The sequence below is a fragment of the Engystomops pustulosus genome, chromosome 10, assembly GCF_040894005.1.
Source record: "Engystomops pustulosus chromosome 10, aEngPut4.maternal, whole genome shotgun sequence".
Taxonomy (NCBI): Eukaryota; Metazoa; Chordata; class Amphibia; order Anura; family Leptodactylidae; genus Engystomops; species Engystomops pustulosus.
In genome coordinates this window covers 67,501,236-67,520,225 of record NC_092420.1, presented here as the reverse complement: position 1 = coordinate 67,520,225, position 18,990 = coordinate 67,501,236, and the positions used below count along the sequence as shown (strand labels likewise).

The 18,990-nt window shown below is 40.8% G+C and overlaps 1 protein-coding gene across 3 annotated transcripts in view; it reads left to right on the top strand.

The window, feature by feature from the left end:
- ABCA4 (ATP binding cassette subfamily A member 4) overlaps positions 1–18,990 on the top strand; it is a 151,379-nt gene that overhangs the window by 101,072 nt on the left and 31,317 nt on the right. For 2 of the 3 annotated variants that reach the window (XM_072127295.1, XM_072127296.1), the window contains exons 23-34: positions 938–1,077; positions 1,997–2,134; positions 2,263–2,456; positions 2,567–2,651; positions 5,000–5,205; positions 6,041–6,089; positions 7,703–7,786; positions 11,470–11,681; positions 12,821–12,945; positions 15,327–15,425; positions 16,970–17,162; positions 17,377–17,471. In XM_072127295.1, coding sequence (XP_071983396.1) covers positions 938–1,077; positions 1,997–2,134; positions 2,263–2,456; positions 2,567–2,651; positions 5,000–5,205; positions 6,041–6,089; positions 7,703–7,786; positions 11,470–11,681; positions 12,821–12,945; positions 15,327–15,425; positions 16,970–17,162; positions 17,377–17,471 — 1,620 coding nt within the window. The remainder of the gene's footprint in view (positions 1–937; positions 1,078–1,996; positions 2,135–2,262; positions 2,457–2,566; positions 2,652–4,999; positions 5,206–6,040; positions 6,090–7,702; positions 7,787–11,469; positions 11,682–12,820; positions 12,946–15,326; positions 15,426–16,969; positions 17,163–17,376; positions 17,472–18,990) is intronic. The other variant, XM_072127297.1, reaches the window with a different exon arrangement.

Here is an 18,990-nt window from a genome sequence, read left to right as displayed (position 1 = left end):
AAAAAATTCAGGACCTTGGGAAAGCTGGGTGGCCTGGCTTCCCTACATAAACACATTGGGGCAAACACATTGGGGCTTATTTAGTAAGGGTCCGCGGATGCACTTTAGTTGGACTTTCCAATATTTGCGCCGCCGTGACAGGTATTTAACAGGGGGTTGTGACGCACGCAATCAAATTTCGCTGCAGTGTGCATCATCGTCGGACAATGCACTTTCTGTGAACTCCTCCAGACGGGTAAGTAAATGAGCCCCATTAATTCCACATACACAGGAGCTGACTGAACTGTCCAGACAGGACTAATCATCCTGATTTGGGTGACTCATACACAGCAGCTGGGGGATGTTATAGCGATTGATTGCTTCTGCCTGTCAGGGACAACACAGTGATGACGTATTCTCATCTTATGCTGGGAAGGACAAGGCTGCAGCAGTGCTTTAGAGGAGAGCACCGGGGCAGCCACAGGAGTGACAGAGCCTCATTATCATAATTTTATCATTGTTTTTGCAGCAAAACCACTCAGTTCAGGGTTTTAAAAAAATATGTTTCTGCATCAGTGTAGCTACAGCATTCTCAAGGTATGTTTGGTTCATATTACATAAAAGCAAATGGTAGATTTCCTTTAATGTCTTCCGCTGAGAACATACCGCTGAATTATCCAGTATTTTCTACTATATGGAGATGCAGGCCATACGTCTGCCAGTATATGTCTATGGATATACAGTATTCAGTATGTATGTTTGAGCTTTTCTGGCATAAACACTGAACTTGTGTAATAACAAGATATCTTTTCAGACAACAATAGTAATATTAGTTAGTAAGCTGTATAGGTTGGCATGGTAGGTTAGGGGTCAACATCAAAAAACATCTGAAAGAGCTTTCCTCAATGGTGAAGAGAACATCTGATCTGTGTCACATGCTGAATTCTTTGCTCCTCAGCCTAACCGTAGAAGAACACATACTGTTCTACGCTCAACTGAAAGGAAAATCAAGAAAACAAGCTGAGAGAGAAATGGAAGTAATGCTGGAAGATATTGGGATTTCTCACAAAAGGAATGAGGAAGCTCAGAACTTGTCAGGTTTGCATCACATTCTTATGAACCTATATCTCAGCTGTCAGATCTTTAAAGTGCCATTAGACTGACCCACTTTGTCATCTATACAGTTGATCTTACTCCCACTCCTAAAAACATTATCCCAGCAATCAGCCTGGTTTTCACCCTACTTAAGAACACCGGACTTACAGATGACCCCTAGTTAAAGAGTGACCCCTCTGACCACTGGGAAACTACAATTGTCACTGGGGCAAAAAAAATTTGGTCTGGATCTACAATTATAAAATATTCAGTTTTGACTTACATACGAATTAGACTTAAGAACAAACCTATGGAATCTATCTGTGTACAACGAACTGGATTTTGCTCCAAGAGGTCATTGGGCTGCTTGCTCCTGAAATGGTCCTGGTGCAGCAGCTGCTGGTCAATCCATACAAAACACTTGGGCCACAGCACGTAGAGACAGGCATAGTCGTTGGGTGCAAGTCAGGTTAGGAGGAGTTGAGAGTCAGGCCATGGTCAAACTGTTGGTCAAGGCAAGCTGGGGGAGAACAGATCTAAGAAGAAGCCCAAGGTCAAATATTAAACAGCTAGTAAAAACTTCCAATTTTTTTTATTTCAAGCGAGGTACATGTGCCCTAATGGACAGGGAAAGAGGGGGACACACGTTTAGATGTATGCTGACTAAAGGGGCTAACCAGGTTCAGGATACTAATGTTTATATTAAGGAGGTCATCATTATCCAGGAAATCCCACTGCATTTAATTGCCCTGATGTCAAATTTCTGATCCCATTTAGTTTGTGACCCACATCTCAAATGAATCTGATGCTTTTAATTGGATTTTTATTTTTCTCCTCATCTCCTAAAATGTTGATCTTGTGTTAGAATTTAATGTAATGGCCTACAAAGTTTTATATAGTGATATTTTATGATCATTTATAGGTGGAATGCAAAGAAAACTATCTGTAGCTATGGCATTTGTTGGCGACTCTAAAGTTGTGGTTTTGGATGAACCTACATCTGGTGTTGACCCATATTCTAGACGTTCCATTTGGGATTTGTTGTTAAAATATCGATCCGGTAAGACTGATTAGAAAAACATGGGTAATAAAGTGTTTATTAATTTAAATGGGCTTTGGAGCCTTTGGAGCTGAAGCCCAACCGAGCTTACATAAATCGCATACATAGTTAAAACTTGTGTTGTTCAGGTAGGACCATCATTCTTTCTACACATCATATGGATGAAGCCGATCTCCTAGGAGATAGAATCGCAATCATTTCTCAAGGAAAGCTTTACTGCAGTGGGACACCCTTATTCCTCAAGAACTGCTTTGGAACAGGCTTTTACTTAACCCTTGTCAGGAGAATGAGAAAGGTGAAAGACCCAGTGAAAAAAGATTCTGTAAGTTTATTCATTTCTTGCTCAACTCATTTTACTTTTAAATAAAACTTGATACGTTCTTCTCGATCTTATGCTGAACACTGTTACAAGGTATGAAATCATGTTCTTAGGCGTCCTGCAGATCTGACTGCTCCTGCCCTTGTCCAAGCTGTGCTCCTAAAGCTAAAGAAGATCCTCTAGAGCAAGAACTTGATGGTGAGTTTATCAGAAAGTACAGTGTAGAGTCCATTTGATGTATCTAAATAATTTCTGAATGAATGCTTTCAAACTTTTAAAAATTAGTTTGTAATCTAAAATGTTTGATGCAGTTTGTCCTACTTTCCTGCATATCAAGAGTTTTTGTATTTATATATGTATGATTGCAAAGCAGCACACTAGAGGAACATTATTTCAACAGCACAAGCTATAGAAGTTTTATTTTGGGATATTTCAAAGTGGCCTTTAAAGGACACCTGTCATCAGGTCTGTGTCACTAGTCCTGTCACCTCTACCTGTTGGAGCAGCTCACAAGGATCCATCCCAGCCTTTATCTAGTCAATTCATACATGAATCATTCTAAAATCATCTATTCTTTATTATGTAATTGAGGCTGGTCACATGGTCATAGGCAGTGATGTCACCCCTGTTACCCCTCCCCTCTCCTCCCCCTGCTCATGTCTGTGTGTAATGTATAGTAAAGCATTGCTAGTGTGTGTGCTGCATCTGCTGACATGCTGCATCCTCCTAATACACAGAGACACAGACATCAGCTACACAAGTACCTGACATGTTCTGCTATAACATGGCTGCCTGGAGCTGTTGTATCTCTCCTATACACACATACAGGCTGCAGGGGGCGCCAGCACCAGGAAGCACATGGAGGAGCCATTACACCATTATACCTCACATCACTATACAGGCTGTCAGTCATGTGTACAGGAGTATCTCATACAATTACATTAATGCCAATTGTAATTGCCATTGTGGTACGTTCTGCATTTCTCACAAGGCCCTCCATCCTAGATCTCTGGGGTGGTTTATCCTGGGCCCTTATTGATTTATCCCTTTGACTATTTTTATTGAGTCACAAGAAATATTCCTTACATACATGTATTGGAGTAGACATCAGACTCATTTTGCAGTTACGGTAAACGGGTTACAGAATTATCTATACAGTGTATTAACAAGAAAGAAAGAATGTTAACATTGCAACAACATATAAACTGGTATCAGAGAGATTCATTTAGTTTCCTGTGGGTGGATATCATTTTCTGTTTATTGAGGGCAATAAGATGGGTATTTGTGGAAACAGTTGCGGGGGGTAGAAGGGAACTAGTATCTATTCTAACATTCTATACCCCAGGTCCCACATAGCATAATGGGCTTTAAGGGTTCAGTTTCTGTGAGCAAGGGTTCTTTCCAAATGGCAATGTTGGGTCAACATTACTAATAACTTTTATATAGTTGGTGGTTGGGTTTTCCACACTCTTGCTAGGAGTTTTGCTGCTTGGAGAATATTCTGTAATAATAGTATGCATTCTCGCACGAGTAGCAGGGCGCTACTTTCATCCCCGTTCCATGGTAGGACTTACTACGTATGTATAATAATTAGAGATGAGCGAGCACTAAAATGCTCGGGTGCTCGTTATTCGAGACGAACTTTTCCAGATGCTCGAGTGCTCGTCTCGAATAACGAGCCCCATTGAAGTCAATGGGAGACCCGAGCATTTTTTTAATAAAACTGAATAGTAAAAGAACAGTGCAAAAAAAAAAATTCCAGATGTTTGCAGATGTTTTACTTGTAAGAACACATTGAAATAACACTATTCTTCACTTTGCAGGTGTTCGCGCGTGTCTCCCGCTAAGTTAGGAGATGTGCACGAACATCAGCAATGTGAAGAATAGTGTTCTTTCAATGTGTTCTGCACTTAAATGCTCCTGTGTTCACTGTTTTTAATGTTTTAATTCTATTCTTCACATTGCAGGTGTGCGCACGTGTCTCCCGATAGGTTCGGAGATACGCGCGCACAGCTGCAAAGTGAAGAATAGTGTTATTTAAATGTGTTCTGCCCTTAAATGTTCGTGTTTTCACTGTTTTTAATGTTTTAATTCTATTCTTCACTTTGCAGGTGTGCGCGCGTGTCTCCCGATAGGTTCGGAGATACGCGCGCACAGCTGCAAAGTGAAGAATAGAATTAAAACATTAAAAACAGTGAACACAGGAGCATTTAAGTGCAGAACACATTGAAAGAACACTATTCTTCACATTCCAGATGTTCCGAACATCTCCGCGCGAACACCTGGAAAGTGAAGAATAGTGTTATTTCAATGTGTTCTTACAAGTAAAACATCTGCAAACATGTGTAATATTTTTTTTTACAATAAAAATACTTTTATTCAATTTATTTTATTAATTTACTGCTCGATCTCGAGCCGGCGAGATACTCGTCCGAGTAACGAGCCGGTCCGAGTATGCTATACTCGACCGAGCAGTATACTCGGACGAGTATACTCGCTCATCTCTAATAATAATGTTTAATAACATTTCCCTTATCGTCTTACAGGTGATATAGCTGGGCTGACTGAGTTAATTCACCATCATGTTCCTGAGGCTAAGCTAATAGAAAGTATTGGACAGGAACTGATTTATCTACTTCCCGGTAAAGATTTTAAATACAGAGCTTATGCCAGTCTGTTCAGAGAGCTGGAGGAGACTATGGGGGACCTGGGACTAAGCAGTTTTGGAATTTCGGATACACCTTTGGAAGAGGTAAACCAATACGAATGTTGTAGCACTCTCTGTATCTCCTCAACATGTAATATAGATTTTGATTTTAATAAAATTAGGATTAGATTTGAGATGCTCAGCCCCTGCACAGCCTTCTGTTAATTAAAGGGGTATTCCGTGAATAGGTCTGATACAAAAGCCCATAATGCTACAAATAAATGAATATAACAAAACTCAATGTCATTAGTCATAAAATGGAGCTTAAATACTTTGATTTTATGATTCACAAAATTTTATGTCCTCTCTAAAGTATCCCCAAGATGGCTGCCACTCGAAACTACAAGTCCCAAGATCCTTTAGTCCTCCTCCTACCTCTTATTTTCTGCCCCCACTGATGATGTAACAGACTTTTCTGCTGTGTTACCATAGTAATGATGTGTAACTGCCATCACCAAAACACTGGTTATACTGGATGCACTGCAACCAACCGACTACAGCCAAACGTAGTGGTGATCACATGACCTGCCCAAGCAGGTTCAGGACATGTGATGTGGACATGTGACCAGCGGCCATCTTCTGTCCTGTGTCTCCTCCGCGCGGAGGAAATTAACTGACTGATTAAAGGGCCAGTAGCATTTTAATTCTTCATTATAGTGTATGTCACCAGCATTTTTCTGCTAACGGGAGCAAAATTTTAAATAACAACCAATTACACATTAGCTTATATTTTAATGACCCATTTGTATATGAATTATGCTGATTACTGGAATACCCCTTTAATACAATGTTGGATATTAATATTATACACTTTTTATACCAATAGAGTAAATGTTTATCACTTAAATGAGGTTAAAGATTTATATCTATATCTCTACAGATCTTCTTAAAAGTTACAGCTGATTCAGTGACTGGAACAGAAACTCCAGGTATTAATATTTTCTCAAATATTTACCAAAAATGTATCTCTTGATTCTTATCACGTTATTTTATGTACAATACAAAATTCCCCAAATATCAGGCAGGGGCGTGACTTTAAGGGGTGCAGAGGTTGCGATTGCACCTGGGCCCAAGAGGTTTAGGGGGCCCTTATGGTGTCACTTTCCCATATGAGAAAACTATTACTATAAACCATACATTATAGTCGGGGGCCTGGCACAGACTTTGCACTGGGGCCCATCAGCTTCTAGTTACGCCACTGATATCAGGGATCACAAACCAAGGAAAGGTGCAGCTGTGTGCAAAAAAATTACTTACTTTTTAAACGGTATACACTTGGCCTATATAATTTGATCATTTTGTTGTGCTTAGTTGTGCTAACTATCCTGGAGGACCACAAAGAACATTTTAAGTTGTTGGCTTGCCCCAATACAGCTAAATTTTATAGCATCCAATTTTTAAGCAGAAAATGAATCTGTACATTAAAAAATTAACTAGCATTTAAATAAATAGATTTTTTAAAAAGAAATGTATGCATATGATATAGGACATTAAAGCTACAAACTTATGTATGTTACCAAGCAGCTGCCAGAACCCCTTTAAGGTACATTACCCATAAAGAGTTATTAACCTCAAGCAAATAAACACACTGCTAAAAGCAAAATGAAAATTAGGAAAACAGGACCAAGAAACATTTTTTAAATAAAGGATACAGGCGGTCCCCTACTTAAGAACACCCAACTTACAGACAACCCCTAGTTACAAACGGACCTCTGGTAATTGGTAATTTGCTGTACTTTAGCCTTAGGCTACACTAAACAGATGTAACAGTTATCACAGGTGTCTGCAATGAAGCTTTATTATTAATCCTGGTTCTTATGACAATCCAACATTTTTAAAATCCATTTGCCACAGAGACCAAAAAAATTTGTCTGGACTTACAATTATGAAATATACAGTCGCGACTTACATACAAATTCACCGAACAAACCTACACAAACCTTGTACGTAACTGCCTGCATTACAAAGTAAAAGAGGACCTGTCACCAAATTTTCGGCACTAGTGCTTGATCAAACGCCGCAGTGTTACAGTGATAGCGTTACCGGAAACCTCCGGTAACGCTATGAAACACTGCAGCGGGGTACAGTGTAATCATCGGACAGCTTGCAAAGCTGTCCAATGTATTCACGAGGGGGCGGTCCGATGCGCTGCCTCTTCCCCGGACCGCCCCGCTAGCTCCATAGGCTGGCAGTGACTGCCGCACGTTAGCCACGCCCCAACCCCGCCCCCTCATGAATACATCGGACAGCTTTGCAAGCTGTCCGATGATTACACTGTATCCCGCCGCAGTGTTTGATAGCGTTACCGGCGTGTGATCAAGCATTAGGAGCTGCTTACTTTAGTAAGCAGCTCCTAATGCCGATAAATTGTGTGACAGGTCCTCTTTAACTATTATCTTCTGCACTATTGAGTTATACAATTTGATATGTTACTTTAGTAATATCTTCTCTGCAGCTCCCAGCTATAATACATGTATCAGTGGTTATATAGTTGGTGAATTGCTCTATTTTTTTCACTTTTTCTGGCTGATCTTGACACCAGAGGAATGGATGTTACAGCAGAGGAAATCCAGAACGAGTCTTGCAACGGATAATAAGACAACAATTGTCAATATCGATAATAAAGGTGATTCAGGCAGAATAAGTTGGGTAAACTCTTTGGAAGGTCTGGTCTTGAAGTCATTTTAAGTTTCCAGTAGTTTTTTGCTATTTCTGCATTACATTTCGCGGGAAACCTAACACATGTTTAGGATTTTATTTCTTTATTTATATATGTTTCTAAATCAAGGGGGGTGAATTGAATGTTTTTATCTAATTTGTTTCAAATCCCTATGGTGTTTGAAGCTTAAAGGGAACCTGTCACCACACTTGCACTTATAAAACAATTGACAGATTCCTATAGAGCCCTATTAACTTACTGACACCCTTCTTTTAGCTAAAAATGGTTTTGCTTACACCCACATAAATCACCTTTTATCTTATATTACCTGGCATCAAAGGGGGCGTATCCTGCTCAGTCGGCCCCTCCCATCTACTCCTCCCAATTTCCCATGGCTCTTCTATAGCAAACTGTATCCGTACTGTATGTGACCACATGAAGTCACAGCAGCCTCCATGGACTTCTACTCCTCCTCATCCTCCATGGAGGCTGCTGTGATTTCATGTGATCACATACATGGTGTACAGTTTGCTATTGTTAGAAGGCTAAAGGACCTGCGATGATGTCACTCTCGTCACATGTCATGATTGTAACACATGGCACTGTGTAAATAAAATTAACATAATATTTCCAATATGAATATATAGGTATATATGTCTGTAGTTGAATATTAGCTGACAGTCCCTCAGCACAAGGAGGCAGAGCAGTGATCTGAAGAGACACAGAGCTGTCAGGCAACTAATGAGGCTTGGCTCACTGCCAGCCTGAGAGAGAGAAGAGTCACAGATGCCAGACATGAGTCAGAAAGCTAATTTGCATATCAGAAAAACATCTGTAATTAAGGTACAGTGCCCCACTGGCAGCTCATTTTAGGTGATATGGGGAGGACTTGTAACCCTTTATCAGCAGGCATTGTTAGTCAGGGTGGTCAAAATCTGGTGACAGGTCCTCTTTAAGGGGTCTGATCATTCATCCAATATGCTGCAACATGACTGTATTGCAGTATATTATTAACATACTACCCATCTATTACAATCTGCCTAGAGAGAGAGGCTCACAGTGCTGATCCCAGAAGTTAACGGCAGGTGTCTGCTGTATAATAAAACAGACACTTGCCCTGTATGCAGAGGCCTCTGCAGTTATGTTCAGGCATTCCTGTTACTAGAGCAGACACAATCACAAAGACTCATATTTTATAATGAATTACGCTTGTATAAAGCAGGTGATTATGGGAATAAGAACATTTGTGTTCAGTCAAATGCAGCAGATGTAAAGCCGGACATTCTCCAGTTTACCCATTCTTATTTATTACCTGAAACAAAAGATTGTAAGGCATTTCTATCTTGTGCTTCTGCTGATGCAGCATTTCTAGTTAGACCTGCACGTTATAGTGCCAGCAGATTAATATTTACTAGATGCCATAGTTGCTTGCCACATATAAAATGCTACAAATTTGCTTCACATGCTTTAGTTAAAAAGGAATCGGCATATATTTATCTTTGCATTAATTGTTAGTAGAAACAGAAATGTGATATTATGTTATGTAATGTAGACTTATATTCCAGGATTAAAGCTTCTCCAAGTGCAGTAGGGGCTTATTCTCACCCTGCTGTCTGCATTGAACTGCTCCACAGCCTCTCCCCTCTGCTCTGAGTAACTGCTGTAGTAGAGACTATGACAAATTTTACATACGTTAATGGTTTTAGATTTCTGCACGTCAGAAATATATTAATTGGTGTTGGTCAAACTCCCAGCAATTAACTGAATTTAGCTTCTTGGGAACTGCCAAATCCCCTTCAACTTTTGTGCAGGGACATCACTATACATATAGATGTGGCTGTGCCTGGTACTGCACCTCATTGAGCTGTAGAATACAATATCTCTTAACATCCTCAGTGCTTCATCATTTGCAGGAGAATTTTAAGCTCAGGTACTTTTCTGCAATCTCTTCCTCACTTGGCCAATTTTGTAGGATAGTCTAAGGTGGAAGCCATGCTAAAGTACCAGGCACTTGCTGATAACACTGTAATACAGCTTGCACACAATGAAGAAGGCATGGCTCTCCCACCACTTTCTTCAGTTCACCAATCAAATACTGAGTACAGATACGTTTAGACCATCCATATTAATGTTCCAGAAAATCCCTTTAATTGGCTTTTTTTACTTGTTCATTGTTATTTTGGCATATGATTAACTTCACCATTTAATTTTTTGGGAAAAATCTTTGACAGTGGTTTGAGGCTTTTATACCACTGCACTGTAGCGAAACAAGTCTGTCATTTGTATAACACAGAATAAACTGTGCCAAAGTGTAAATTTTTGGTAACTTTTAATCCAAACATCCAGTTCTCAGCTACAGTTCCTTAGATTTGAGCAAAGCTGTCATTTCAGTAGACAGTAGCAACAAGAGAGAGGACAAGGAAGAAGTGCTGATAATGTAACATCAGTGTAACAATAGTGTAACATCATTGGCAAAAGACAAAGGGAAGGTAAAAACATGCTCATTCTCTAAGCTTGTGCTATAGAAAGCCACAACGAAATGTTGAACTTCAATAAGGGGCTGACTGGTGCTGCCTTCAGCTGTTTACAGTAACTACAAAGAACAGAATACTTCGGGAATATATCTGGTTGAGTTCTAATTGAGTGGCGCACTCAGACATATCAATGTATCATAGTATATAAGGCTAGAAAAAGACGCAAGTCCATCAAGTCCAACCTTTAAGAATTAAATAAATGTTTTTTCCCCATAACCCGTGATATTTTTTCTCTCCAGAAAGTCATCCAGGCCTCTCTTGAACATGTACATAGAGTCGGCCATAACAACCTCCTGCGGCAGAGAGTTCCATAGTCTCACTGCTCGTACAGTAAAGAACCTTTGTCTATGGTGATGGTAGAGCCGCCTCTCCGCTAGGCGTAGAGCATGTCCCCTGTCTATGGTGATTTTAGAACCACCTCTCCTCTAGGTGTAGAGGATGCCCCTGTCTATGGTGATGGTAGAACGGCCTCTCCTCTAGGCGCAGAGGATGCCCCCTTGTCCTAGTCACAGGCCTAGGTATAAATAGATCTTTGGAGAGATCCTTGTATTGTCTGTTCAGGGATCCCCTCAGTCGTCTTTTTTCTAAATTTTATAACTCCAAATGTTGTAATCTATTCTAGTCATCTAGCCATTGTATTCTAGTCCTCCCATTCCCCTAATAATCCTGGTTGCTCTCCTCTACACCCATTCCAGCTCTATTATGTCCTTTTTATACACTGGTGCCCAAAACTGTACAAAATGTGTGATCTGACCGGGGATTTCTATAAGGGTAAAACTATCATGAGAATCTATTCCTCTCTTGATACATCCCATAATTTTATTTGCTTTGGCAGCAGCCGCCTGGCTCTGGTCACTAAAATTAAATTTACCATCCACCAATACCCCCAAGTCCTTTTCAGCTCCAGTTTTACCAAGTAATTGACTGTTTAGAACATAATTATATATTTTTTTCCATGGCCCAAGTGAATACCTTTACATTTATCTACATTATGTCTCATATGTCTGAGTGCGCCACTCGATTAGACCATGACTAGAAGCTTTCATTTCACACATGGTATATGCCATGGGGATCACATGTAGATATTATCTAATTATTTTCAATATCCTGTCTCAGATCAACCAGCATGTTTGAGGAAACAGTCTCGGAAAAGTGTGGCTGCAGATGCTGCACCGGATGCTTGCAATGATCATCCTGGCCTCACAGAAACGGAGGGCAAAGGATCCCGACAGATAAAAGGCAGTGATCTCCTGAACCAGCAGTTTAAAGCACTTCTTATAAAACGCTTCCAACACGCAACTCGTAGTCATAAAGACTTCCTTGCCCAGGTAACCTCTTTCTGCCCATACTCCCTGTTTCTGAACATGTTGTGCTCATACCGATGTTTCCATGTATAGCACATGTGCCAATGTATTTCTATGGGCTCATGCACAAGGCCCTGGTTTCCATGTTTCTATGTGAGCCTCAAATCTCGGAGCAGGTCTTATTTCTATCTGAGTTTTCTTGTCGGGTACACCTCACACATTAATGACACACGCTTCACAAGCAACAGACCATGGGCCCATTGTTTACAGCCCATAGTCATGGGCATATAGCTCTCCTGTGAGCCAATAAGCCACACACAAGGAGCAAAATTGCTATATTTTAGCCACAGTGAAATCACTGGTGGTAGCCTGCAGCAATTAACAGTGACAGAGACCACCTGCTGCGGAAAAATGATTGCAGAGGATGCAATGCAAAAATACTGAACTCATTGCAGCAAATCTTTTGCTGAAAGTTGCGGCAGGCAAAGTGTGTCCCCTTCTATTTTCCCCTAATTTATATCACATACAGAAGTGTATTAACATGTGACGCTGAAACAAGCAGGACATTTCTAACAATACTTACGTTCTACTCCATCCCTGTCACTGTTTGTTCATTAATGGAGCATTCAGTTCATTTCTGCTATAAAATATCTGAAGCATAATTTATTAATGTACGGTATGTTTCTTTGCCTGTTAGGCGATAGATTCAGATTTGCTACATTAAAGATGGAAAAAAATCTGTCTGCAGTTGGGAAAATACTTCATCTTTCACATGACCATTCTATAGCAGAAATTATACAGATTTACACATTGTATCTGATGTAATCTATAATCTACTGGAAATCTGCAGAAAAATTCTACTAAATATAAACATACCATAATATAATCTCCTGTGGGAACTAGATAAAATAGCCGACATATATAACCTGTTTCTTAGCAGGTCACAAAACACTCATTGCCAGCCACATTTGAGATGTATCACACATTACAACACCCTAGAATTATTCCATAACACCCTTTAATCCTGCATGGCTTTGCATTATTTTGCATGGACTGTGAAATATAAGAGCTTCTTCTATATTATCATCATGTTTGTTGTATTCCTTGATCTTTTCATTGCATCAGCCAAATCTTTTATCTCTGTTATCTTTACCTTTCTGCAGATTGTGCTTCCCGCCAGCTTTGTGCTATTAGCCCTTATCTTTACTCTCATCGTCCCTCCTTTTGGTGAATACCCCAGTCTAACACTTCATCCATGGATCTACGGACAACAATTTATTTTTTTCAGGTCAGAGAAACCTGTAGAGTAGTAACATCCCAATGCATTCTAGAGTTGTAAATTGCCTTTCATATTCAACATACAACAACATCATCATGTTTTATCAATGGGGATCAATTTAAGAGTTTGCATCAGTGCAGATATTGGTATTTGGTGTCAAGGTGCCAGCATTAGGTATTGTCATTGATTGAAAGTGTCAATAGTTGACATCAGGAGCTTAAATTGCTGGTATCAGATGTTGGTGCCTTGTGTCAGAGTTGGCACCATGTGGCAGTATCTGGTGTCAGGACTAAGAATCATGTGTAAGTGTCGGGTATCAGTGCCCAGTGTTATCAGTTGGCATCAGGAATAAGAATGTACAGCAGTAGTCATGAAGAGCTAGACTGGTAGTGAGACATTGAAGGGAAACAGTCAGCAGAAATTGACAAAATAAACCATTGCAATATGTTGTCAAGCGGCTTAACACCTTCTAGATCAGTGATGGCCAACCTATGACACGTGTGTCAGTGCTGTCACGCTCAGCCATTTTCAGTGACACGCGGCCGCCGGAGAGTTAAGTTTCATCCTCGGCTCCTACATGGCCAGGTGAAGTAGCCGGGAGGCTGAGAGATTGCCATGCACTGAGCTCACAGCACTTCCTCCTCCTCTTCCTCCACCGGGCCGGCCCCTCCCCCTGTGTGAGCTGTGCCTCGTGTCTCCAGTCAGCACAGGTATCATCCCGGGGCTCAGCTCCAGGAGAGGTGACCCGGCCATCAACTCCACAAACTCCTCTGCAGCTCCTGATAGTTGTGCTGGGGGGAGTTGTTGTGGTAGGTCACCTCTACACTGACCATCTCCACAGCAGGGATGAGGGAGGACAACCACTCTCATCATACATACAAGACATCATACAGTGAGAAATGTCAGTGACTGTATGATGAAAGACAGTCATCAGGGCTTGTGTGTCAGTTTTGTGACGTACAAGCCCTGAAATAATCACAACACCTTGCAAATCGTCAGACATTGCGATTATTTTGCTCCTCATGAAGGAGATGCAGACAGCGGCACCTGCGACTCACTATAACCTGTGAACTTTCATGACAAAGTTTGCAGGTTACTAAGCATTTCCACACCTGTCTGATTGTAGCCGATCTATTACAATGTGCGCTTTGCACATTGTAATAAATAGATGATGTGGAAAATCCCCATATACTGCCAGACTGTAGTATACTGTAGTATGGCAGTACATGGTAGGATCAATTAGACAACCTAGGGTTAAAGTACCCTAGAAGTTAAATAATTATACATATTTGTTATTTAAACTATTAATATCACAAAATTCTGTTTTTTTTTTCTCAAGGTGACACACCACCCGAGTTATGCTCGGTTTTTTGGCGAATTTTGACACACCAAGATCAAAAGGTTGCCCATCACTGTTCTAGATCATGTATCTTTGATAGGCTGGTGTGATGGCACCATCCAGAAAATCAACTTTGAAGTGGGTATAAATTGGTTGTATAAAGTCCTGGAAGTAGAGAGTTTAACACTGAAGTCATGGTAATTGATGATCCTGCATCCAGACACATCACTAACCAGATCTCCTGAAGTCTGACTTATGATATCAATCACAAGGGAGGAGACATTCAGAGGTGGGGGGAGTTGGACATCAGTGCTGAGATCTCCGCAGCATGACTTTATACAACCAATTTAAATCTCACTTCAAAGTAGATTTTCTGGAAGATGCCATCACGCTGGGTCACAAAAGAAACATGATCTAAAAGGTATTAAGCTGCTTGAATAGTGCTTTATTAAGTATACTTCTGATGACGGGTTCCCTTAAATCATCATATACCCCAACTAAAGTAAGCAGCTCCTAGTAGTGCTACAACAGTCCCAGCAGTGTTACACTGCTAGCGTTATCAGAAATCTCTGATCACGCAAGCAGACTCTGCCGCACTGTACACTGGAAACGCCAGGCCGCTCTCAAAGCTCCATAGGCCGGCGGTGACTGCCGAGCGTCATCCGGCAGTCACGGCCCCTAATCCCGCCCCCTCATGAATACACCAGAATATCTATCAATGACCCTAGATAGTGTTAAAATAAGAAACAATTCTGGACATCCCCTTTGAGTAAGAAAGTAACCATTATCCTTATTTATTTCAATGGGAGTCACAAACAAAGCTGAGACTGTCTGCTTGGTTATTCCAGAAAACCTCCGTAATCTTCATAATGATAGAATGGCAAATCAGATCTAGAACCACATTGTATCTGGTAAATCAAGTCTTAATTCTGTTTATTAACTTCAACATCCTTTACTTCTGTTAATTAACGTTTGTGTATGTGTTTTAAATCCATTTAATAATAGATATTCATAATCAATTCATTTGTTTTATCACTAACTATTATTTTAGTAATGAACATCCGGGCAGTGAAGCGGTAGTTCCCATATCAAATGGATTCCTGAACAATCCAGGATTTGGGACTCGCTGTATGAAAGATTTGTCTTTGGGGTAAGTAAAAAAACATGATAACAGTGAATGTGGATTTTCTTTACAGCTGCCACTGGCTAAAAATAAAAACTGCTGGATCAGCTGGAATTTCTTAAAAATGTTAAAGGAAATCTACCATCAAAATCCAACATGATAAACCAGGGACACTTACTCATAGTTCCAGGCACTGTGGATGTGGTAATCCTCTTATATTTGTTATCCATGTCATCCTTCCTTATAAAACCAATTTTTTAAATTACGCTTAGAAGCCTGAGGGCCCTGGGGGTTGTTACCAGAGCCCTTCTATGCTGTAACTTCACAGGCTGTTACACTGCTGCTCCTTCAACACTTCCAACTCCTCTCCCTGATGTAATTTGACACAGTTGGGATTAGGGACTCGTTCCTGCACAGTGTTACAGCCTGTGAAGCTACTGCACAGAGGGGCTCTGGATGTGCCCCCAGAGCCCTTCTGGCTCATTAGAATACTTTTCAGAGTTGATTTTAGAAGGAAGGAGGCCATGAATACCAAATGTAAGAAGATTACCTCTTTCGCAATGGTTTATCATGCTTGATTTTGATGGTAGAAATGTTACTACAGACCCGAATTGCATCTTCAGTCTAATTTATCTCTACAAACTGAACAATTCTAAGAAGAACTTGCACTCACAGATATGATTTGGAAAGACTTTGATGCCAATAAAACATTGGGGCAGATTTACTTACCCGGTCCATTCGCGATCCAGCGACGCGTTCTGTGCGGTGGATTCGGGTCCGGCCGGCGATTCACTAAGGCAGTTCCTCCGCCGTTCACCAGGTGGCGCTGCTGCGCTGAAGTCCGCTGGAATGCCCTGAAATTCACCGGCCTATTCCTAGTGAAGGTAAGTGCAATTTCCGCAACACATTTTTTTTTTTTAAATGCGGCGGTTTTTCTGAATCCGTCGGGTTTTCGTTCATGCACGCCACCGATTTCCGTTGCGTGCATGCCGGCGCCGATGCGCCAAAATCCGATCGCGTGCACCAAAATCCCGGGGCAATTCAGGGAAAATCGCCGCAAATCGGCCCCTTAGTAAATGACCCCCAATGTGTGAACATACCCTAATCAGCTGTCCCAAAACTAAACAAAAACACAGCAAAGATTTTAGGGCTTCTTTAATCAAGAAGCTTACTGACCAGGGCCAGGCTCCTGATTCCCACATTGCTCCGGTGCTTCTGGATTTCAGACCTGCATCCAGATGGAAGTTCTGGGAGTCACAGACGGACCTCCTTGGGTCATGGGGCATCACTGTCCAGAGGGCTTCATTTTCTTTGTTGTTCCCTGGTCCTTGGAGGCCCTAAAGTGGGTCCTCTCACTCCTTCTTCAGAACTTCCACCTGGGTACCACAGGGGCATAAGCAAGCATTCTTTCTTCTCGCATCCTGGCACTAGATTATATCTAAATAGAAATTGTATTTAAAACCAAATTAAAGACTTTCCGTCTAAACGAATGAAAGTTGAGAAGGCAAACATAGAAGATATTAATCTTCTCCTACTCAAACTTTATTAATGCAATATTTTTTTTTTCCTAGTAAAAAGTTTCCTTGTACAAACACATCAGGAGAGTGGACCATCCCTACCGTGTCTCCAACCGTAACCAACATACTGTTAGGTCATGAGTGGACTCCTCATAATCCATCCCCGTCATGTACCTGTAGCACAAAAAATAAGCTGATAATGCTGCCAGAATGCCCAGAGGGGGCCGGAGGACGACCCCCACCACAGGTAAGGATCTTAATATTTCCAAAGACTGAAAGAATTTCCTTCCCACACCTGTGGAGATCATACAATCACTGATGTATTGGAGCAGTATTATTTATTAGTTTCTGATTAGATTATGAGAATAATAATAAATCATGCAAGCAGGAGGCCTGTATATGACATTACTGGTAGTCAAAGCAACATAATACATTTTTATTACATTTTCCTATCTTCTCAGAGGATCCAGCCGAGCTCCGAGATTCTCCAGGACCTCACAGAACGAAATATTTCAGATTATCTCCTCAAAACATACCCCACTCTGATAAGAAGCAGGTGCGGAGAACATCGCATTGATTGATAAATGTGTTTATCTTGTGTACAGATCCCTACTAAATTATCCGGCTACTCGTCTAATACTCATAATCCACATCTGCACAGTTACCAGGCACATTCCTTTTTGTTGGAAGGTGCATCTGGGGTGGAATGAGTTAATCATTCACACTGCTGTGCAAGCCGCCACAAAGTTATCAGGAATAAGAAGATTATTAGTAAATGTCTATTGGTCAGTTTTTATATGAGAGAGATTATCGATTGGGTCTGCAAACTGAAATAGTGTCGACTAAAGGTGACCTTGGAAAAAATGTTGATAATCTCGTGGATTTAAGAAAGTGTATAAGTTAAAAAACAAAATAAGGATTTTCCATACACATTAACTATGCGTTTAATCAATAAAATATGGTATAAAGGCAATGGCAATATAAAATTCTATAGGTAGAAACTAAGAGCCCCCGGTGCCCCCTTAGTGGGTGTGCCAGAGACTGTTTTCTTTGTAATTTTCTAAATGCAGGCACACATCACTTATAGAATACCTCCTATGTATTTAGCTTATACTACCAATGGTAACCACATTGTACTGCCATATATTGTCTACAATCTATTGCCAGGTAGTGCCCAGAAATATTATCATTCTACATTATGTTCATGGAAAGTTACAACTCAGGGTAGTAGGAATAGTAGTACTCTGCACTGACCATATATGCAGTATGGGTGTAGTAGTAGTATGCAGTGGCCATATATGCAGAATAGATGTAGTACTATGAACTGATCATATATGAAGTATAGGTGTAGTAGTACTATGCACTGACCATATATGCAGCATAGGAGTAGTAGTACTGTGCAATGACCATGTATGCAGAATAGGAATAGTAGTACTGTGCACTGTCCATATATGCAGCATAGGAGTAGTAGTACTGTGCAATGACCATGTATGCAGAATAGGAATAGTAGTACTGTGCACTGTCCATATATGCAGCATAGGAGTAGTAGTACTATGCACTGACCATATATGCAGCATAGGAGTAGTAGTACCGTGCAGTGAGCATGTATGCAGAATAGGAGTAGTAGTACTGTGCAGTGACCATGTATGCAGAATAGGAATAGTAGTACTGTGCACTGTCCATATATGCAGCATAGGTGTAGTAGTACTGTGCACTGACCATATATGCAGCATAGGTGTAGTAGTACTGTGCACTGACCATATATGCAGCATAGGAGTAGTAGTACTGTGCAGTAGCATGTATGCAGAATAGGAGTAGTAGTACTGTGCAGTGACCATATATGCAGAATAGGAATAGTAGTACTGTGCACTGTCCATATATGCAGCATAGGTGTAGTAGTACTGTGCAGTGTGCATGTATGCAGAATAGGAGGAGTAGTACTGTGCAGTCACCATGTGTGCAGAATAGGAGTAGTAGTACTGTGCACTGGCCATATATGCATGACAGTGGAAGTTGCAATTTGCTGTGTACATACATGCAGAATAAGAGTAGCGTTACATAGAAGTGAGAGGCAG